Raw genomic sequence first — 24,195 nt, forward strand, 5'->3', positions numbered from 1 at the left:
GTTTAACCTCGGTCATCTCTGATTTCTTCTATCCTGTTTTCACACTTCTCCTTCCTGCTTTCCTTCCTCCAATTATTTCCCCCGTATCTTTTCTTTCTGTCCTTTCAACATCTCTGGTCATTTCAATTATCTGTGTGTACGTGATGCAGAATGTTTGATAAAAATAATAATCATAAATCCGTACTGCTGTCAGAGTGCCTCCTAGTGTAGATGTAATAAAACTACACTTAATACAGAGATGACATTGATAACAGTATATATTCATACATGATTTGTTTATTTAAAGTCTTTTCAAAGCCCAAAACTGGTTTCAGTCTGGTTCAGAGTCTGAGTACTTCAAATGGCAACTGGTTTTAGCTTTATGTTTGCGTCTTTGGCTTCATCATTCACACATTTGCAACAGTGACAAAACAAAACACTTGTTTGCCACTCTCTATGCACCTTGAAACACAAAAAAAAGGGGGAACTGCTTTGGAATTTTTACTGACGTTGTCGTTGTTTACAACGTTCACCGAGCAAAAAACAGAAGGCCAACTTCTGCACCGATCATTTGAATGCACCACATCAATCACGATATGACGCCACCTCCAAAACACAAACTTTAAAGTCATACAAGGCCGCCACTTTCTATTTTACCCACTAAATAAGGGTTGCAAAACATTGATGGATGGCTGGATGGATGGACAGCTCACTATCGGAATACTAAAGAGCACACTGTTTCCATATCAAAAAGAGGCGCCTGCCTAAAAAGGGCATGAAACAAAAACATAAGATATTCCTTTATTCATCCCACACAGGGAAATTCCATCTGCACCCCCACAAAAAAACATGCCAAATATAACACACACACAAAAAAAGAAAACAGGGGAAAGACAAACAAGAGGGTCGTTTAATCTACTGAGAGGCTGGCAATAACTAGGCCAGATTTAGAGAATTATTTCTATTTTCAGTCTGGTGGTATTTGCTCTTAGGTGAATCTTAATGTCTGTATAAGTTGCAGACGTGTTTAGTTTTAAGTCTTAACTAACTGGAAGAAGCATTTGCATGCATTTCCCTATATTGAGCAATAAACATGAGGTTATGGATCAATGGAGTTTTGTATTAGCTTTGCATTTTTGCTTTTATATTTAACAGTATTATTTTTGAACGATACAACAGAAGGACAGCTTTCAAAGTGGAAGCAGTTATAAATAATTGAGAATATTTTTTATCTCCTCTCCATCTGTTCATTACTATTTTATCATTTATATTTATATATATAAAGTAGATTTGTACAAGCACTATGTTTAATAAAGGCTTCCTTATGCCAAACGTTTGACCCAGATATAATTCAAAATCTAAAGAACTGAAAGCTTCCCTCATGTCAAAAAACTAGTTAAACCTAATTCGCTGTACCGTATGATTTGAAATATTATTTTTCCTATTTTTCTGGCAAACTGTTGGGCAAATCCTGCCTGTTGCCAGACTGAAGAGCACAATGTTCCTTTTTATTTAGTAGGTTATTTATTTTAAACTCTTGCCTTAGGCAACTTTCTTCCTTCCCTGAGCAAACCATTTCGAAAACAGCATCAGTCCATTTTGCTATAGAGTTGACCCTCACTAAAGTTGCGGGTGGTCTGGGCCCTATCCACGTTAACTTGGAGAAAAAAGGCTAGCTTCACCCCGGACTAGTCGGTAGTCAATCATAGAGCTAAGAAATAATCGGGGGAAAAAAAATAACTCAAATATCTGATGATTTATAGATTGACATTGACTTATTTCATATAGTATACTGTATAGGTTGTTGTTTTCTTCAGTGGACTTCACTGGATAATAGTCTATTACTAGCCAGTGTACAGATTGTATTGTGAGAGTACATAGCAAATCCTCTGGAGCAGACAGATTAAAGAAAAAAAGTCCCTACGATTGAAAGTTTTTATCTTGTGATTACTGCAGCCTGGCCCTTCCTTCGTATTGCCTTCAGCGTCAACTAATGACAAAGTGTGACAAAGTGGATGAAGCAGTGCGAGAATGCAGTGTGTGTGTGTGTGTGTGTGTGTGTGTGTGTGTGTGTGTGTTTGTGTGTGTGCGTGTGTGTATGTGGCATCCAGCTCAGAAGTGCTGGTGAAATCATCCCCTTATATCACTTTCATTTTGAGCCCTACAGCTGTAACCTGTGCGCCATCCATTTTTCATTGTAAACACGGTTTCCATCTACTGGCAATGTTTCTCAAGTATGTGTTGTGACAGTGGCAAAATGATTTGTGAGGGACTCTTGTGACCTCCTATATTAGATTCCCCTGCCTCGGGATCAACACCTGCTTCCTCCAACAGATAAGCAATGCGTAGAGGTATTCGCACCAATGATTGGAACACGGGCAAGGTGATGTCATTATCATCCCTATAGACATATATTTAGAGTGGCAGGATAATGACACTAGTAAACACACACACACACACAAATACAATGGAGGCAATGATCCAAATATTTCCGACCATGCATCATCATTCGTGGCATAAAAGTTCAGCTTTTGCTCAACACATTGTGCACACTTTTTTTTTTTCTTATCTGTCTGAGATCAACTAATGAGGAATCCAGTATTTGAAACCAACTGCTGCCATGGCAACGTGACCATAACAATTTCCTTCTCCTTTCATCAAGATGCCCTCTCTCCCCCAGAAACTCTCAGTCCATAATCCATTTGGATTTCCTTTTGCTTCGCTTTTCCTTTTCACTCCTTCTTTTGGCATTTTTATAAGTTTTGATGTCTCGTGTTTATCTTTCTGTGCTTGATGCATAGAGTAAAAATCGGAATTAAAAGATAGGAGGACATTAAATACTCATCAACACTCTGAAAATGCAAGTACGGTATTCATGTGTTTAAAATGAGCATCAAAATGGCAAACAAGATGATTTAATTGAACATGACGAGTTGATCGTGTTCAGTGGAAGAGTTCCACCCTCTGTGATCCTAAAAGCAGGAAATGGAGGGTTGGAGTTTCTGCAAAATTGGAGCCAAGACCAAAAAATGTTACCTGGTCTGATGAGTCGCCATTTCAGCTGTGATATTCGGATGGCCAGGTCAGAACTAGGTGTAAATAACTTGAAAGCATGGCTCTATAATAATTACTGTTTCACTCAGGCTGAAGGTGATGGGGCATAGTAACGGTGCGGAAACTATTTTGGGCAAATCAGGACCCCCTGCAGATAGAAATGTACCATCATTTAACTTCCATTTACATATTTTTGCAGGCCATTGTTATGTTAACAATTACCTGTTTATTCACAAATCCTTAATTACTATCCCGTGTAAATATCTTGATATAGTGGACTAAACAATTCACTCAGTCGATAGAAATGCCTTCCTTTTAAATTTCAATTTGTCATTGCGTTAAAAAAAAAAAAAAAGGTGTCCTTTACATACTCTTATCTTTATCAAAGCTTGCTGGAAAAGGTCATCTGAAAAGCATGGAGGCATAAAACATGTTCTGCACCAATATGCTGGCAAGTAATTCAAAATTGAACTAACTGTACCTGTCTTAAAATCACATATAACAATACTATAGGTGATTTTTCTTCATTTTTGATTCATCCCTAATTAAGCAATCACTGTCATCAATGTCAGAGGCTACTTAAACACCACAGCTCCCTCTTCTGGTCACCCATTTGAAACCAAATTCATATAATGCCACAAATTGGCATTGCACGAATGGAAAGTATTCAACATTCTGTCGCACCTTTAAAGTATGACTTCCAATCTATTCACAATTGCCCATAAATGTTGCTAAAATACACAAAGCCACAGCTAAATTTGCTCCCTAATGTGCGCTTAATCTTACAGATGGCAAAAGAAGAGGGCTTTAAAGGATTGTCTTTCACAACATTGCAAGGATCACAATAATAGTGCTTAGTTAGAATCGTTGCTCGTGGACTGGTGGAAGGGGGGGGGAGGGGATCTTCTTTCAATTTTCCCTAGCCTCCATTTTTATGGACAACTACGTGGATTTGACAGAAAGAGTTTTTGTACACGATTTACTTTGTGGAAAGGCTCACCTAATGGTGACGATTGTTTATTTGCAGTTTGTTTTGGAGGGTTAGTAACTTTCCTGAAAACACACACGACATGGGGAAGGACATTTCAGTCTGAACCTCAAATGGGCTCTATTTGAGAGTGTAAACAGGCTGACAACAGATTCCCAACTCACTTTCCTTAGCTTGTGTTTATCTATTTCCTTATCCACTTTTTACTGATCTCTCTTCTCCTTGCCCCCGCCCCCACCCAATCACCATACTAACGTCTTTTTCTTAAGTACATAGCATTTATTTACTAAGCTGACAACTCCTGACATTAATGGAAACAGTGGCAAACATCAATGAAGAATACTGTCTCAAAGAAACTAAATAAGCCCAAGCTATGACAATCATGACATTACCTTCCTTTCTCAAATCTTTAGGTTGTCCATTATTGTGGTAAAAAAACGCTCTAAAAATAAAGATGCATTGGCGTGTCTTATATTGTCAAGTTTCATCTTTGTCTCCCTAAAACTTTCGCACAAATTTTCAAAGAGGTACTTATTTGAAGCAAATTCCAACCACATTGCATTAGTAGCATCTTCACTTTTTGTTCATGCAGAGCTCAAGACTAAAAATTTGATTTCCAGCTTATGTGGATATGTTTTTGGAAGTAAGATCATTTTAGTGTAAAAGAAGGGAGTGATAATTAAAAATCACAGTGATGTCATTTTAAAAAGATCCCAATTGAATGCCTTCTACAAAAAAAAAAAAATAGAGCCGTACTGGACAAGCTGCTGTGTCTATCTATCCTGACAACTTTCATTGTAATAAATTTTAGCATTATTATGAGAATAATGGTTAAGCTTTTATGACTTGAGCTATTAAGTCCCAGTCATACATTGGGGACACAGCAGCAATTGTTGCTAACAACACATCTGTTTGGGTCTCGGGCTTTATACCACCAGCTGCTGGTGCATCATGCTAAACAGCAGTCTGGTTATTGTCCTTTTGTGCAGCCACTCTGTAATAAAATCCATGCATGATTTCAATTTGATTCTGCAGTTCATGCTGTGAATATCCATCGAGAGCTACAAAATGTCAGGTAAAATCATGTCACTTGTGCGAGAAAACAATTTAATGTGTATTTGTATGCCTAGAATATGCAAGAGGTTTAATACCGGTATCCTATCGGCCATGTGGCGTATCATTACTAATGAATTGTTATTATTATTGATGTACCAGAGAATAAAATGTGTGTCTGTATCTGTTTGTCCAAGTAAACAGCGTGGTGGCGTTTGGAGCGATAAGGCTTCAGCTAGTTTGTTGGTTCAGCGAACGTGGGACTCTGCCGATAAGAACGCGAGCCAATGTGGATGGACAATTCTTGCTTAACAAATAGATGGCAAGACAATATCCGCTAATGTTCAAAGACATCAATAACATTTAAGCCTGAGTGAATGCGTAACCTGAATTTTTCTCGGAAAGATCTCAAGATTCAAATCTGAAAATACAAATCGTGTGATCACGCAATATACTGTCCACTCATTGAACCATCATGAAAGTGGTGTGGGTGGTTCTCAGAATGTATGGTCCAGTTTGGTAGTTTCTTCCCTCCACAATCTATCACAACTTTTCAATGTTTACATATTGCAGACATACTGCAAAAATAAAAGAGTTTGCAATTACTCAATTTTATGGATGAACAACAGAAACATGATTTCTACACTGAAAGCACACCAAAATGATTATGAAGGCTGCATCCTGTGGGTCATCAAAATAACTTTGCTGATCTAACAAAAAATGATGTAATAATCTCCAATGACTTGTGTTTCAGTAGCAAAATAAAAAAAAATGCTAGCAGCCATGATGTAATCTTTTTTGAAGAAAAAGCAGGTCAGGGAGGGCCAAATAGAGAAGGAGAGAAAATACAAGGAAAATAGAACAAAGGTCCGCATAAAAGCTAACTAAAAGAGACTGAAAAGCGAAAGCAGAAGCCAGGAGCAAATTTAATAAACATTGAAAATGATGAAGCAAGTATCAGACTCCAATAATGATCGAGAAGACCAGCACCACACACAGAGAGAAAGAGAGAGAGAAAAACAGAGAAGTAATTGAAGCGAGACACAAAAGAAGTATGAAATGCGGGATTGTGGAAATAGCAGGATATGATTCACACATAAGACCCAAAAGACCCATAGTACACAACAACCTCTCTTACTAATGCACAAATAAATCTGTCAGCACACCATATTTGGCTCATGCACACATAATCTGCCATCCCTTACAGTATAGGGCCGGAATGATTTGCCACGGCACGGTAAAGAAGCTGAGAGAATTTGGCAGCTTTAGTGATTTACTTGCACTGGTCTGGAATTATTGAGCCCAGTTTCACTTCATTGCTGGCACTTAAGTCTTCATTAACAATGACCAGAGACAAACTCTGGCCACGGGTGCACTGCATGTAATAAAATATCCAGTTAAGATAAGCACAGCCAATTGCACCCGTCGTTTTTAGACACTTGGCTTCGTCTAACGAAATTCAGTGTGTGAGCCTGAGTATTTCTGTCAGTGAGCCGGTGTGTGCGTTTCTTCACACATATGTTTGCATCAACTGACTATTACTATGATATGCGATGGCATTTGAAGAAAATCTGACCCCGGTTGACGTGACTGAAGGTCAATAAATGCTAATAGCCGCACGCCCACGCCTACATAAACGTCAAATAATACTTCCAATACAAATTCTCTTTCCTAACTTAAACAGAGGCCAACACAGAGGTTAATAATGTGTTCAAACGTCGTATGCTGGGAGTCATTTGTCTCCATTAGTTTCCTGAGAGGGACAGCTTGCTGATAAGCAAAGGACTGGCATTTTACACAGTCAGAGCCATTTATTATTAATAGCTGTCATTGAATTATGGAGTAAAGAGGGGGTGGGGGCAAAAAGAAAGGGAACCTCATTAGAAAGGGTAATGATCAGAAATAAGTCATGACAGCATCCTAAAGTCTGTCCAAAAAAATGAACTTCAAACTATTTACAATTCAATTCGCCACCTATATTGTAGTGATAAGTCACTACGCTCAAAGAAATTTCAATAGATTACATAATTGATTAAGAAAACGGCCCACTTTAAATGATAGGGATTAGTTTGTGTGTCTGTGGTCATTTGAATCAGCAGGGGACTTTTCTTTTAGACTCATTCCTATTCACACAGAATTAATTGTGCATGCTCAAAGTGTAATAATTCATGAAATGAAGGTCATGAGCAAACATGACCACATAACTGCACACCACACGAATGACCCGTATTGAGTTATACATATTAGAAAACCAGCAATTGGCTTGCGACCAATTCAGGGTGTATGTCACTTCTTGCATGAATTCTGCTGAGATAGGCTCCAGCTCACCCATGATCCTATTGTGGATAAATAATATACAGAATAAAAGGATGGATATTTAAAATCCTGCTTCAATGAGACACTGGCAAACTTCAGTGGAAAAAAATAAAATGGCAATGCATCTATCCAAGACAAATAATTACATTCTGGTCGGTCAAACCCAATCCGATGTAGGTCACCGGTCCTAGAAAATATAAAACCTTTATTACCTCTATGTTTTGAGTTACAATATAATATTCATCCAAGCATAAAAAGCTACTTGTGTATAATAAAACTTCCTAAAACTGGAAGTAGACTGCTGAAGGTGGTTGACGTTATGCGTGACACTTTCTTTATTGTCACATACAGTAAGTGCAAAAAAGAAGTTGCTGCAAAGCAAAACAAGCATCTTGTGAACTCAGCATAAAATGTGATGGCGCATGAAGAACACCCGAGGTGGTGATTAACATACAGGTGATTAAAGTACACAGAGTGAGCATTACAGTGTGCACTCGAGCGAATTCTTTTTACATTAACACGGGACACAGCTGTTTTTGCAGGTGCCTTTTATTTATTTATTTATTATTACTGACGACATCCTGTTGTCACCATCATTGTACTATATGGAAATATTGCATAATACTGGAAAGCAAGCACAATGGTAACTATATTGCAGCGTAAGTTCCATTCGAGGTTCTATAGTCATCATCATACCTTCGATGGTAGACACAAAAAAAAATGTGTAAATGCTTGACTAAATGCGGTCTTGCTGAAAATAAGATGACATTTTCCATAATCTCATGGTATGTTTTTAGAGATGTTTGCTTATAGCACAACAGTATCATAAACTACTGACAAAGTAGCTCCAGATGGCATTAAAATGTTGAGCGCAGATGAGCACACATTGAATAGGAACAAACCTTATTATATGACCAGTCCCAATAAGAGAAGAGAAGCGATGACGGGGAAAATATTTCATGACTGTAAAACAACTTCCAAACCAGGCTGAACAACCCCACCAATGCTGCACATGTTACAATAACAGCACCAGTGTATGTAGCATGGAAACCAGTGTTTATGTCAGCACTGGTGTCTGGTTGCTGGTCAATTAGCTTTTGCTGTTGTCTAATGGGTCTGTGCGTCCTTCCTGTTGGGGAGTGTGATGGAAGACACTGCTACCAGTGACTTCAGCATTAGCACACAATGTGTACACAACTGTCAGGAAACGATTTGGGAGTTCACTAGGCGAGCTGGTGGTTGTCGGGGAGAATGGTGAAATAGCCATCTCGCTCTACTTACTTCCACATCATATCCATAATTGCCACCATTAAGAAAGATGATTCCTGGTTGGCTTACGGGTTTCCATTGTTTAGATTTTAAGACTCAGCGGAGATGAGAATGTGTTATTCCACATGGGTTTGTTTATAAAGTAAGGCTCATTTTAATTAGTCCAGGGTGTATTATGCCTCTCACCCAGGGAAAGTAGAATATGAATGGAAGAGTACCCAGTCCATTTTTTTTTATTTAAAAAAAATATTATTTTAAAACTGGAATAAATAAACCATGTTACACAGTGTTATGGGGTAAGTTATAATGGGACATAAATGAACTACTTAACAGAGCATTTGCACAATTTGCTCTCAATTCAACGGAGAAACTATTAAGAACACACGGTGCAGCAATATGAAATAATTAGTACAATAAAAACTAGCACACAAACCACGAAAAACATCACATAATGATGGGATTGTTCATGTGGTGACTTTTATGATCAAAATAATTTATCATCAACAGTCAGCTTAAAAAGAAATATCGAGTTTGGCTGCCCTTCATCAACAAGCAGCTCAAAAAGAAGATTGGATTGTGTAATACTCACAAAGTTGTTTAGCAGCGCTATTAGAGCACCGAAAAACATATCTGAATATGCCCTTTCACCCCCCCAGGATCATCTCCATAAAAAAATCAATAGAATTCTTGCTTGACTTCATAAAATCCATGTATGAAAGTATTATTACAGAAAGAAATCAACAGCTTTAGACAACACTACCAGAGTGCCACCAAATAATACAAAGTAATGAAAAAAAAAAAAAATCAATGGACAAAATAAACTGGAACCACCAATGATAATACAAAGTAATACAAAAAAAAGTGACAAAATCAAATATCAGTTTCTGCCTCCACCATGTCACGAACTATGAGAGGAGCCACTAAAACTGACTGCAAATCTGTGTTCATGCCCACAACGGCGCAAACTGCCTGTTTCTAACTGCACCAAGCTACAAGTGGAAAAAAATACAAACAAATGGTGAAGCCTGCCACCCGGGCACAAATATAAAGCCCTAGATGGTAACAATAGTTAACTATTTTTTACAGTTCCTTACGTTAGATCTTATTTAATTCATCTTGACTGGAATAGATTATTTCTAGAACATGTCAAAAAACAACTAATGATTGCTTTTATTGCTTATAACATAGAGGCTGGCAAATCCCCTCAGCCACTTAACACTACTGGAAATCAAAAAAAAAGAATCCATTTTCCAAATGTCTCTTCTGGTTTATTGTTTGGTGAAAGGCGTAGTGTCTGTCACTCCTCTTTTTAGTCAGTTCCCTGTTGTCCACTACCCAGTGTTCCAATTTGGGAAAGGTCATTCAGCGTTCAACTATAAATAAATGACTACAGGGACTCAACAATATAGTAAATCAAGAGCATGAGGAGAGAGAAAGTGTGTGAGCGTAAGGAGGCAGATGGAAGCAAATGAGACCAGAGAGGAGCGGGATGCAGGGATGAAGCTCGCTGGAGAAAGAAAGGGTGGGAGAAAGCCTACTTGGTCTCAGTTGTAATGTATTATGTATCAGAATGGGAATGCCAGCAGGAAGCAGCATATGAGGGTTGGGTGTTATGTGTGAACAAAAGGGATTTTTATTTATTTATTTTTTTTACATAATATAATCACTAAAACAGAACTTCATTGGTCAATTTTTTTTTTTTTAACTAACCGGAAATTGTAAATGTTGAAGTAAAATGGGAGTCACATGATGCCACCTACACTCCTTTGAGACACAGAAGCTGTTAAAAGTAACAGATCACAGTTTAAAAATATGGAAGGGGTGACCGAGACTACGTCAGCTGTCACTGCCATTGGGTGGAATTTATACCTCAGGATTTAAAAGGTGTTACTCGAGATGTTGCTATAATGGTTGAGTGACACCACATTATTCACCCTGAACAGAAAGTTATCCAAGCTTTATCTCGACTGTAAGTAGTAAGCTGACACAGAGGCACTGAGGTGGGAGAAAGAAGCTTTCATGTTTGTTATTGATTCAACTCAAGTGAATATCAACCCAGGAAGGAACACAAAAGTGTGGATGAGATCATCAAGCACCACGGGTCCATCTACAGAGTGCAGATGCTATAAATGCTACAATATGAACCCTGAAGCCAAAGAAATACAGACAGATGGGGAAAAAATTATAATTTTGCCAAATGTTTAGTTTTGATTGATAAATGTAGATCTGATCAGGACTCAATCACTGCTCTCTTCAGACTTCTGCTTTCCTCTTTTGTGCTCATATGGAAGTATACAGAAACAGTTCAGACCAAAATTGTTCAAGAGAAAAAAAAAAAAAAGACTCTTCACCCAAGAGCATCCGTTGAACAAAGTTAGTTTGAGGACGAGATGTTTGTCCTGACTGGCCTCTTTAAATTGTTTGTGGCAGTATCACATTTCAGACAGCCTATTTAGAAACAAACAAGGGGTGCCCCACTGCAATCATGCCATGGAAAAACTAACAGTTTGAGATTCAACCCCTGCTGAAAAACAATAAAGGAGGCAGACAAAAAGAAATGGCGAGTAGGGAACGATCACACTGTGGTATAATGCCAAGCTTCACAAGGTGTTTACTTGCAGAGAACAGATGCCATGAAAGCAAGTGTGCCACCTCTTAAGACACGAGTTCAATATGTTCCTCCACGAGGACACCCTTCAGAGAAAACTTTAGGAAGGCAGAATGGCGCCATCAAAAACTTAAACTGGCCTATTTCCCTCGAGAGCTCTCAATAAAACTCTCTCCGTGTCGACTTTGATGTCGAGAAAGACCCGACATCACCGAGAGGTAAACACCTGTGAGCTGAGCGTGGAAAAAAAAACAAAAAAAAACAAAGCGAAACACAACCGCGAGGAATCAGCGGTTGTAACACCTGCTGTAAGCACAACACAACAAATAGAAAGCACATCAAACACATGTTTTAATGTCTTCCATTTATGGAAAAGAGTCCAACTTCACAAACGGCTATATGGACATTGGTGCAGCCATGCTTCAATAAATGTACAGTACATAGAAAACACTGCCAGACAGCCTGCTGGCTTTTTTTTTTTTTTTGCTTGACTTGACGAGAAACTTGAAAGTAAAGCAAAGAGAGAAAAAAAAAAAAAATACGAGCGACCAGAGGATGGAAAAGGAAGAGACAGAGTAAAAGAGCCTCTGGGGAATTACTGCGAGAGTGTATGTGTGTGCAATTGTGCATGCATGTGTGCTTGTGCATGTGTGTGTAACCCAAGGCTTCTGGGCAATAGTGTGAAAAGTCACCGCAAAGGGTCATTGATGACAAAAGATGAAATAAAAAAAACAAGAAGTGACATGCTGACATACAAAAAAAACACAATCAGATGAAAATGAACTACCCACCCGAAATTGCACGTATTGGATGGCATTGTACGTAACTGTTTACATTTTGTTCAAGCCACCAGAGGAAACTCCGGGACATTCTCACTCAAATATGTGCGACTCACATGGCCGGCTTAATGCTTCCTCTGCAGGTTTGTCTACACCTCATTATCCCTTCTTCAGATCACTGCACTATTTTGGTAATGATAGAATCATGGGTACGTCACATCATTATAACAGTACTTCAATTTGCCCATTACTGATATCCATTAAACTCGACTCATATGTTCAGTACATTTCCTTATGGTACAGTAACCATAACCGACCACTTTATTGGTGCTCCTAAGGGGGTTAATGGTATCGAATTAAACCAGCATTTGACGAAGCGCAAAAACATCCATCCAATTTCTTCTGCTTATTCTCTGTCACGAAGGCAGTAACCAAATACTATGTTTACACTAATGTTCCAGGCAGAACCCAAATGTACTGCTCTGTGGATTTAGGCTTTTTTTTTTTTTCTGTATTCAGCCTTGCCGTGTTTTCATGGTCACAGGCTGCTGAGTCCCGAAGGCTAAAATGTGCATGACTGTTCAGCCAGAAGTTTAACGAGATGTCCCCTGTTAGTGTCTACCAATATGTTCTCAATGATGATTTGATGGCGTCCTTCACTTTTGTCACATTCTGACCAAGGTCTGACATGTTTTTTTTTTTTACATTCTGTCAAAAGCTATGAAAGAATCAGAGCACATTTGTGGCTATGGCAGACTCCTGCTGCTGGGACATGCTAGACTCAAACATTTCACACAATGGGCACAAAGAGTCAGACCAGGATTTGTAAACCATCATTTCGACATGTGCCATGATTGCATGCGGTTACTTTACACTCTAAGCTTGCAATGGGAAGCGTGACAAAGCGTGGAAAAAAAAAAAAAAAGTGCATCAAATATGGCAAGTGTGATGAAACTCTAAAGGATAATGAGATGCTAAGGAAATTCACATGCTTCCCCTCTAAATCCAGACCACCTCCAAGTTTTGTTTCGCCGTATTACGTGATGTCAGGTTTTGTTGCAGTCATCAGGTTTTAATAAGGGGAAGTACGTTTCTCTTCTGCACTGTGATTTTCATTTTTCTGACATCTGTGCAATCATAGCCCATTACAATTGGCTTCCTCCCCCCCAACATCACCCCACATTGTGTCAAGTCCTTTCCTATTCTTTACCGTGACCTGAAATGTTTTGGTTTAAACAATACAGAGAATTCAAAAGCACCTGGGTGAAGTGGAAATGTAACTGCTTTGTTTACTGATCAAAATGGATAACATTTTAATTAGGACTAGTTTCGTATGGTCATCAATCAGGTTACCTGTGACACTATCAGTTGCCAGGCAACATTCTCTTTGGATGAAACACCTGCCCATTATGTATCGGACCATCTTTGCAAGCTACTCTTTGGATGAAACACCTGCCCTTCATTTGTCAAACTATCACAACAACCTCTTTCTGTCACGCCTGTCAGTTTCCTCGTGTCTGGCTGCTGGGATTTCACGGACGGAAATTGGTCACTGGTTGGAATGATGAAATGTCAAAGAAGATGGACGATTAAAGCGAGTGGCAAATAAGGTGATAAACAAGCTTTTTTTTTTGTCATTCGGATATCACTAATAGAGAAATACAACCGGTGAGAGATAGACAACATCCTTTTTGTTAATTGAGTGGATTGGCAGACTAATTACAGTAACGTATGTATGTTCAAACTTTACCTTTGTTTTTCATTTCAATATTATTTATGGGCTGATTCAACACTTTTGACATTTTTGGAACTGTAAGCATCACAACGCTTCTGAATGCCACAGTGACAGCTTGTCACTTATCTTTAGCTCAGTGTATGCCAAGCACACATACACACACACACACTTTATATAAACATATGACATATATAAATATTCTAGTTGAGTACGTGCAACAAAAAATTGCAAAAAGACAACTAATATGACATTAAAATTTCACTCAGCACGTATGTGCCCCAAAGAAAATAGATAAAGTGAAAGTAATAACCGAACTTTCAACAACACGTAGAGTGGGAAAAAAAAAATGCAAATTTTGAAAGTAGAGTGGAAGCAAACCATACAAGATCATTCATGTTTACAATCTCCACCCGTGATTTCAATCACACTGCTGGAGGGTTTTAGGGCCTGTTTGATTGAAATAAATGATTGTCCTCTTGACAGTGGCTGTCATTTTAATCTCTCTCGCTTCTTATCAGCGGCTGCTTCAAAGAATATCAATTGTTCAAGGCCACTTGCAGACTCTCTAAACAGTGGGCCAGACACGTGAGATCCACTTTGACCCTCTCAGTTTGCCAAACTAAAAAAAACATGACCTTGACCCTTGACAACGCACAGCAACATTGAGCGATGGGGCATTGTCACAAATATTATTTGACACAGATGTCATGCTTTTATCACATTATACCATGTTGACTTCAAATATTTCCTCCAAATCTAAACATACAACATTTTTACAAAGTACCTGCTAATCAGTAGTTGCTGACAAAATCTTCCAAAGTCATTGAGACATAAAGTTGCAACAGATTATTTGATTTCTATGAGAATCTATACTAATCCACTACATTCACGTGTCAGAGGGTTGTGTGTGTGTGTGTGTGTGTGTGTGTGTGTGTGTGTGTGTGTGTGTGCATGTGTCAACAGTGTATCGAGATAAGAAAGCTGCCAGCAGATTCTGGCGCTTGGACCCCTTGAAGCTGTCAACCTCATTTCCTGGTGACACCTGCAGACACACACACACATATTACTATATAAACGGTAGGCTACTCGTTCGGAACCTTCCCTCTTGGCCCATTACGGCAATAAATCTGGAATATTCTGAAGCCAATCGGTAACACTAGCTTCTTTCTTACAAGATGTGTGAGACATGTGGTTTCTATTTTTGTGTTGAACACGCAGTAGAAAGCATAAAAATTTAAATAAACACAATTTGTAGAACAACAAACACAAATCAGAAATAATGGCACACAATGGAAAGCAAATGCTGCCAAATACAAATCATGTTGTTATACTTTTGTAAATTGAGTCTGTATACACAAGCACAAAAAAAACAACAACACTCATTTGGATTTCATCATCAGCAGGAATACCACAATTCAGACTGCTGAAAATGCTTGCGAGTCAAAATATCTATTTGCCATTATTTGCTTGGATTATTTGTTAGTTGGCTTTTTGTTTGTTTTAATGAGCTGCAGTGCAAGTGGAGGTAAAGCTGCTAGTGGCTTGCAATATTTCCTCCATGTCACGATTGTAAATACTTTGGTCATCGGTCAACAAATGACACTTGGCTTGGATGTTAAATGCTTTTACATTATCACGTCTAGATTAAGGTACGCACATTGTGGACCTGTTTGTGAATATATTTTAAAATGGAAAATACACATTTGTGAGGAGATTCTGTTATCAAAGCTGTCGGTCCTCAGTGGAATATTTTTATGCTGCCAACATTGTTTTTGTAAATCCATATTATAGCTGAAATGGGACATGCACAGTTTTGATTTAATAACGGGGATGTACATGCAAGTCTATAAAAGCTTTTCAATCAAAAGTTTTGTAAAAGTGTTCTATTTTGTGGATGGATGTGAGCAAACACACTCTGCCTTTTCTTTCACTCACAACATCTCTCTCTTCCGGCTCTGTCCCTTTTTTTTTTTTCACTCAGAATATTTTAGTATTGATGAGGCCATTACTGATGATAACATACCAATGTCAGCATCTTTTTTTTTTTTTTTTTCCTGCTGTCAAATAGACACACAAATATATGCCCACTCATCAGGAGTCAGGTTACAACTACTGCTGTATATGCATTTGTGTGTGCCAAGTGTAGAGCAGAGGGTGACTTCCTGGCAGTCATCCAATAAATAATGATAGTTTACGAGACCTTTTACATACACACCTAGTGGCACGAGAACACAACATCAGACGGCTATTAAGACGATGAAAATGACCACAAAACATTTCAATTGAACTCGAGTACAAACTGCTGCCAACAAATGCAAGATCCAAACCAAGACCATAAGCATGTGTGTAACTTTTGAAATTTCCATCAGTTGCATCAATCTATTCGTATAATCGGTCTCACAAATCAAAAATGTATGAATATTGAAACGGACCTTTAGGAACTATTACAACATAGCTGTGAAACAGAAGATGGACCGTGTTTCCCCCATAGCATAAGCGTCTCATCAAATATTCAAACAGCATGCAAACTGTCGGGATTCCCAACATACGTAACATTTGCTCTCAAGTAATATAACAGCATCATTTTCCTTGTGAGCTTCAGTGTCATCCAGTCAAAGCAATTTATGCTCAAGGGGAAGCAGGTATACGCAAATTAATTGTAATGTCAGGCCTGGTACATTTCATTATTCCTCAGGAAATCTGCTTGCTTCAGGGGAGGGTGGTGCAGATGATACTTGCGACTCAGCAATCCCCAAAACATGTGTCCTAAACTAGGGCAACTCCAAGCGAACACCAGGGGTTATTGAAAAATCCTAGAATAGGGACATCAAACCATGTTATGAGGAAACCTCATAAGCATGCAGTATTTGGCGAGTGTGAAAGGCGTTTGATCAGCCTCGTGCTTTGATCGCGCGCGACAGCTCACCTGAATCAGAGCAGATGCCTCCATTCATTTAGGAGCAGGTGCTTCACAGGAGGATTTCAAGCAATAGAAATTGTGTTTGCCAACAGGAGGGATTTATTTGAATCATCTGTTTAACACATTGCCTTGACATTGTCAATGTGTGCCTCTGAGGAAGAGCAGGCCAAAGTAACAAACATTAAAAATAAACTTGTCTTCAACAATGACAATCCACGCATCATGGCAATGTCAAACTGCTGCTGGCACACCCACTAGGGCACCATCGCCATTGCGCTGCCGGGAAGTGAAAATGTAATTGAATTAGGAGTTTGCATAATGTTTTCCACTGTTTTACAACAACTTTCTGTAACATTGTGAAGTGTGTATACATTATTGTCAATCTATGTAGAAGATGAAGTCACTATTGAGTAGGCCTGGCTTAAAGAGACTGTGTAGACTTTTTCAAAACTTATTCTTTTCAATTATTTGGAACAAAAAAATTCTATCACATCAAGGTATATAAATAAATAATTGTACGTCTAGTAATTACAATGATATTATATTGATCATGCTATACCTTACAGGAGGTTGACGTATTCTGTCGTGATCTTTATGCAACGGAAACCCAAAGGAGACAAATTTAGCTAATGTACTTCTTCAACCTGCAATAACTACAATTTGGATAACAAAAGCAATGCACTTTCTTGCGTGACTTGAGGGAACACTACAACTTGTTAGTGATGAGCTTTTTCTTGCACTTCTGCTCAAAAAATTGTATTCCAAAGCGTGATGACTCGAAGCATTGTAGTGTGCGTGCTTCAAAATGCACTTGCATTGTTGCATTCTATTAATTCACCCCTAGATGGCATTGAAAAAAATTCAACACACTGTCTCTTTAAAATATTCATTTTACTTTATTTTCAGTTAATTGTTTCAAAATGTCAACAAAGCCATGGCAGCACATTGTTTTGATGGCGTAAAAGATGAGCAGCCGTCGCCTGCTCTAAAACAATAGGCAACATTTTTTCTTGATTCTTGATTTTTTTTCTTAATTTCCCGCAGTACGAGCATAAATAGTTAATGGGGGGGGGGAAGTGTTGACTTGACTTGACTTTTTTAATTGTGCCAAGTTGAACAAGTATTTGTATTTTGTTCAGCCTTTATTAAAAAAAAAACTTACATCAGTTAAACATTCAACATAATCTATAAGCCTGTGGGACTCACGGGAGTGATAAAAGTCACAGAGTAGACTCTGTGGGAATATTTGAGGGGTGACAAAGTGTGATGTGGAGTTTTTATGGATCTGACAGCTGCCCTCGCAACTCACATGGTGCTGCTGTCAAGGGGGGGAATAATGACAGCCGATCAAACAAGCACCACAAGGGGCCATGTGCAAGTCAGCCTCCTTGAGAAGAATCCGAGGAAGTAGCAGCGACACACAAACACGCACATCGTAGTGGCTGACTTACATGTCGGTGGAGGGCGGTTGGCTACGGCAGAGCAGCGCGTGTCCGCACGCTTGTCCCATGGCGCATCCTGCCTCACCAACCCCGCTTGACCCAAAACAGCTGCAGTCGTGGAGGGAGGGCGAAGAGGAGGATGGATGGAGGGACGGCTGGACGATTGTGTTCGCTTGATCGCCTCCTCGCCGCTGTCCACTTCTTCTCGGTGGCTGCCGTCTCTCCAGCGAGGAGAACGCAGGTTTAGTCGGGACCGGGTAACTAATGTTTGAGCGCTTGTGCACGAGGACGTGAAGCGAGAGAGAGAGAGAGAAAGAGAGAGAGAGAGGGGGGGGAGAGCGAGAGAGGGAGGCAGAGATAGGGAGAGACGTTCACGGCCACATGGAAGCGTCAACCACCCGTCACCCATTGTCAATTCTGAGCCATGCAATTGTACTGGAATAAAAAAAACCAAGCTGCCACGCACAGGTAGACAAGCGCGTCTTCGAGTTATTTCTTGCGTCGAGTTTTAAAGTGTGACAATTCCAAGCTTCTGCAATCCCCACATAGACAAATGTCTTATCAGGTCCTGCCAGCAGCTTTTCATGAAACCACATGTTGCACTTGACTCATACATAAGTGTGTGTGTGTCAATGATGCAGTTCAAACAGGCTCTCCACAGCACAAACACACAAACGCACATTTATAAGACAAGCCTCTTCCATATTGACTGTCTTGGAAGAGAAATTCCAAAACTAATAGAGTGGTTCTCAAAGTCACCCTGGGATATGCATTTCCCTATTGTTGCATTTTTAAAGTGGTTAAATGAGAGCAATAGAAATATAGATCTTGTTCAAAAATATGTTTAACTTCAATATTGTTGAATATTATTAACCTGGATGACATAATGTGTACGTGTTCAAAGTGCATTTCAGGGCAAATTATTGATGAACACAACTGCACAGAGAAAAAAATAATCAAGTGAAAATTGTCATTGCTTTGAACTTGCATTTGCACCTCTGCTAGTTTTCGTTTGTGCTGCAGAGAAATGTTACATGGTCTCAAATGAGTTGGAATATGCAAAAGCATATCTCGGGGCATGACATACTCTAGGGGTCAGTTCACAATTACTAATTGTCTAGGTCTAGGAGACCCAGGGGTTACCAACGTGCCCAGTAGCCGGTGAGGAGCATGTGACACGAGTACCCCGCTGGGCTGTTCTAAAAATAACTCACCAGTCATAAGACATTGGCTACATTTCCATGGACGCATTTATTCAGATTAAAAGTTTCGGCCGAATAAAAACATTTACACACCCACCGCATTACAAATATTCTGATCGGATCAAGCCGATTCCGATCAAGATTTGATTCTGAATGGCAAAATTTCTTTGACTAAAATTATGATCAGATGCACTGTTTTCAAGGAGACTAAAAATATTGATCTGACAGACAAAGCAATGTTTTGTTGACACCACGCTATGCGTCTGCTTCTTCTAATACCATTTCAGATAGATTTGCTCATTCTGTGCATTTCCAATTACTCCCCCCGATTAGACCTCAAGCACATCCTGATGTTCAAACATTGCTTGAATGGCATCTCTGTCTCCCTTAAATTAGTCCTGTTGCATCTGTTCATCATCCTCCTCCTAATCATCTTCTCAGTATGATGGGATCCCCCACGAGTTCCCCGCATTGCTCCACCAAACTTCTCCCTGAGCGATCAGCAAATGAGCCGTAATTGCAAACACCTGAGCTAAGGTTTCCCGATAATGTCGCCGTTGTTCAGCGTCTGTCAAATTAATAACGGGATGTTTATAGCAGACCTTTTATTTTATTCCCATTTTCCCCATGTCTTCCATAGTCTCATATTTCCCGTCAGAGTTGGAAATAATAAACAAAATGTTCGATGAGAGCTATTGGACAGAGAAATTAATACCTATTGCCCAATTTTCTGAACTAACAAAAATCACAGATGGCTGTGGGTGTGTTTTGGAATTTTTCTTGTCAGTGAGCAAATCGTGGACATGTTTGAATTCACACAAGGTCTCAGAAGACACCGTTAGCGCATCTGAGAATAAACTTGCGATTCTAGTTTCTGACAACTCGAATTCCTGTGTTAAGTAAAATTATTCGACACGCTTCATTTAGGGTGCAGCAGACCGTGTGGTTATTTTTAAGTTGTTGAGTCTGGAGGAGAGTCGAATCATTATCTAAATAAATTAAATTGCATGTTTCCCAGATGACATTAACGTAGAACTCGGAAACACCTGAACAACATCAGAATAAAAGTTCTTCTTAAAAAGAGAACACAGAAAGAATTATAAAAAAAAAAAAACAATTGGCACAAGTCTACCGAGGTGTGAAACAAATACAATTCCTCTTCCCTTCATCTCTTTCACAGCAAGTGGGCGAGTACGTGCATGTAAAAAGAACTGGAAAGGCTTCAAAGCCAAATCCAGAAACAATGAGGATGTTGGCGTGATTTTAGGCTTCATGAAAGAAGGGCTTCAAAGTTACTTAAGTGATTATCTTTATTCAAGGATTAAAATCTTAGGAGCTCAATCAAAAAGACAATTTAATGAGATTTTTTTTTTTTTTTTGTGTCCAACAAAACATGATTGAATCTGCCTCCATTAATACAACACTTCGTTTCATTGCGTGACTGCCATAATACCAACTGCCTGCCAGAGGGGAATGACGTCATCCACGACCAGTTAATTGTGTACCGTGCCTTCGTTTACATCCACCTGATTTGACGCTCACACTCACTCTGATCTAGTACATGCCAAGTTCCATATCTGCTAAGCACAGGAGGAATTAGCTGGCCTGGAACACACATTGCCCATTGGCGCAAAAGCCCTGCTGTGTTTAGATGAAGTTTTCTCCGAGTTTCACAGCTGATTACCTCCTGCCTTTGTTAAGTGCTCTCCACACGGGATGTTAAAATGATTAGCTTTATTAAATCAGCATTTAGTTATGACTTTGCATGTGCCGTCATCTTCCACACAGCCCTTAACACCTTTGATTAAGTAATTCTTACCATTCTTAACGCTTTTGATGATATTTCTGTCTGACTCAAATTCTAACTGTCTTCAATTAGATTTTTTTTTTTTTTTGAAGCTCCAAGTCTGGTACTCTTTATTCAGTTGTTATGGCAACCCTGAGAACATTATTTGGAATAATGCTACACGTTTTACCTCTGCAGGCTGAGTCTCATTTATCCTGCTCCGGGATACTTAAGTCATACAATAATAGACGGAGTGCTATGGTGTCTTTTATGTAATATGTGTGGAGCATTACTTGTTATTTTCATTGTAATTTTTTATTGGGTCTCTTTCCTTACTTGTTCACCCATCTGGTTGTAAGTTTTTTCTTATATGAATTAAAAAAAAAAAATGTCCCTAAAAGTTTCAGAAATCAGATTTATGTAAATACACAGAAGTCAGCCCAGATGGGCTCTAACTAACGAAAACCCCAAACTCAGAATAAAAGGTACAAAAATGCATTATGGGTATAAATGCTACATCCTTATACGGCCTGAACATGCAAGAAAAGGATAAAGGTCCTTCCAGTAACTCGGGCGACATAGTGTGACAGCAGTGTCTGAGCGCTGCGCTTCAATAAAGTTCAGTGAAGCTTATTTTTATGAGGTGGGACATTCCTGCTGTTCCAGATTGTCCTCAAGCATCCCTCGTCTCGTAAATCATACGATGACCTGCAAAATGCTGTTGATTTCCACTCTTAAAATGTCTCTGAAACTAAAGCAGCACATCTACGTGAGCCTGAGCAGGCTTCCCCTTTCCCATTTCTTTTTACCTACAACTAAAAATAAAGATCCTCGTGATTTCCCGAATCAAATTAATTGAAAACCATAAAAGGGTCAAATGTGGAGCTGTATGTTTGAAATTGAGTTGGTTCACTAGCCTGGCTTCAATTGCCACTCATATGAAGCGAAAGGTTATCTGTCTCAATATATGCCCCCCACAAAATTGAGCCGGCGCCTTCTTGGGATAGGTTGCAGTTCCCCAAACCAAGGCTGCATGATCACATTTCGTTTTATGTCCTCATCATAACAGATGAATGCTGTTTAATTTTGCAGCACAGCAAAAGTGTGTCACGTACTAGCTGATTGAGATCGCCTGGAGCGTCGCTCTAAAATCAGCTCCTGAGTTGATTACATCCAAATGTCTTCAGTGCTTACTGACATTTACAGGCAGCCCTCATAAATTGTTTAACAACTACAAACTGACAAGACTATGAATCATTCAAAAAGTATTACCTGATGGCTTGCGAGTTTTCCTCTACAAAATATTCATTCCAGATATCGTTCGTCGACAGACTGTGGTTAGAGTTACAGCGTGGGTTGTAAATACAAATTTAAAAACTCAGCCAATTAGAGAGACTTCAGAGTTGTTGGTGAAATGAATAATTGTCTGTACCTGTCCTTCAGTTGGAAGTGCTTCCAATTATACACAAGAGGCCAAATGAGGCAAAGCTAGCTGTGCTGTCGAGCCTTTCATACTCATATTGCAACATTTACCCTCTTCTGTTTGCCAACATACGCAGATATCGGCTCTTGAGGTTAGTGCTTGATTCTGACAAAAAGAAAAACAAAGCCCCTGTGATTGGCTGGCAACCAGTCTAGGTGTGAAGGGCGGATTTTCACGATAAATGATAGATGGATGAATACTAAAGAGGGAAGACATATCATTAAACCCTTCTGTTAGTGCTACAACCCAAAAAACTACTGCACAAAAATAAACCCATCCATCCATTTTCTGAACTGCTTTGTCCCCACAGGGGTCACGGGCGTGCTGGAGTTTATCCTAGCGGTCATCGGGCAGTAGGGGGGGGACACCCCAAACCAGTTGCCAGCCAATCGCAGGGCACACAGAGACAAACAACCATCCGCACTCAAGGACAATTTAGAGTCTTCAATCGGCCTACCAAGCCTGTTTTTGGGATGTGGGAGGAAACCGGAGTGCCCGGAGAAAACCCACGCGGACACGGGGAGAACATGCAAACTCCACACAGGGAGGGCCGGAGGTGGAATCGAACCCGCACCCTCCTAACTGTGAGGCGGACATGCTACCCAGTGCCCCACCGAGCCGCCCGCAAAAATAAACATTAATTAAAAAAAGACACACAATGCAGTCTCCCAGAATACCATGGCCTGAAAAATAAACAAAAACCAGCTTTTGTCTCTCTTGTTTCACGTTGTGCCTTTTAGACACTTCTCAGTGCGTGTATCTAGTCCTCTATCTTAATTTCCTCCTTTCACTGCCTGGGCTCTGTTGAATCCCTGTTGGGTGTTAAAGGCTTGTTAGCCATTATCCTTGTCGCTTTCTCTTCTTTCCACATATGCACATCTCACTGCTACCTCAACATCAACTCAATCTCAGGCATCTTGTTTCTGGTGAATTTATTAGTGTCATTTCTCAAAAACAAATTTCCATATTTGGAATATCCTTCCCCCAGAGCCATTTAAAAATAAAAAATAAAAAGATTTGTTCTTATTGATATATTTTTTTTAGGGAAGGGGGGCTTTTTGCACAAAACATTAACATGTATCACCGTACAGGACTTAGTTAAAATGTAATATCTAAAGAACAAAAATGCAGCATCTACCTTCCCTCAAAAGTAGTTTGTTTATTTTTATTTAACCTTTATTTACCCAGGCAAACAAGAACAAGTTCTTATTTAACGCAACTCCCCTGGATGTATGAAAAATATATATACCGTACATCTTTCCTGGGTTTTCCTAAGCTCCCCTAAACCTCTGATCCTGGAATCGCCACTGCCTAGATCCCTTCCATGTGCCTATCCCTCAGTAAAGCTCTCCTGGCTGTGTGAAATTCTCCAGCTCATCCGGTTTAAATCAATTTCATCACACTATTGGTCATATTTCTGTTTGTGTGCATTTTCCTGCATCTCTCTGCATGATTTAGAACCAGACTGTTATTTCAAATCTTGGATATTTTTTTAAAATAAATAATACATTTCACTGAGGCTTTAGTATGTTGATATAAGTGTCTATAATTATTCCACAAAATACAGTAATTGAAGGGAAT

At 39.3% G+C, this 24,195-nt stretch overlaps 1 protein-coding gene across 3 annotated transcripts in view; it reads right to left on the reverse strand.

Annotated features, from left to right (window-relative positions):
• The window catches only part of pde2a (phosphodiesterase 2A), a 104,689-nt gene that overhangs the window by 71,825 nt on the left and 8,669 nt on the right, over positions 1-24,195 (reverse strand). For 2 of the 3 annotated variants that reach the window (XM_085917149.1, XM_085917151.1), the window contains one exon: positions 18,153-18,418. In XM_085917149.1, the coding sequence (XP_085773275.1) occupies positions 18,153-18,418 (266 nt within the window). The remainder of the gene's footprint in view (positions 1-18,152; positions 18,419-24,195) is intronic. The other variant, XM_085917150.1, reaches the window with a different exon arrangement.

Source organism: Syngnathus leptorhynchus, chromosome 7 (genome assembly GCF_054491065.1).
Source record: "Syngnathus leptorhynchus isolate UIUO chromosome 7, UIUO_Slep, whole genome shotgun sequence".
Taxonomy (NCBI): domain Eukaryota; kingdom Metazoa; phylum Chordata; class Actinopteri; order Syngnathiformes; family Syngnathidae; genus Syngnathus; species Syngnathus leptorhynchus.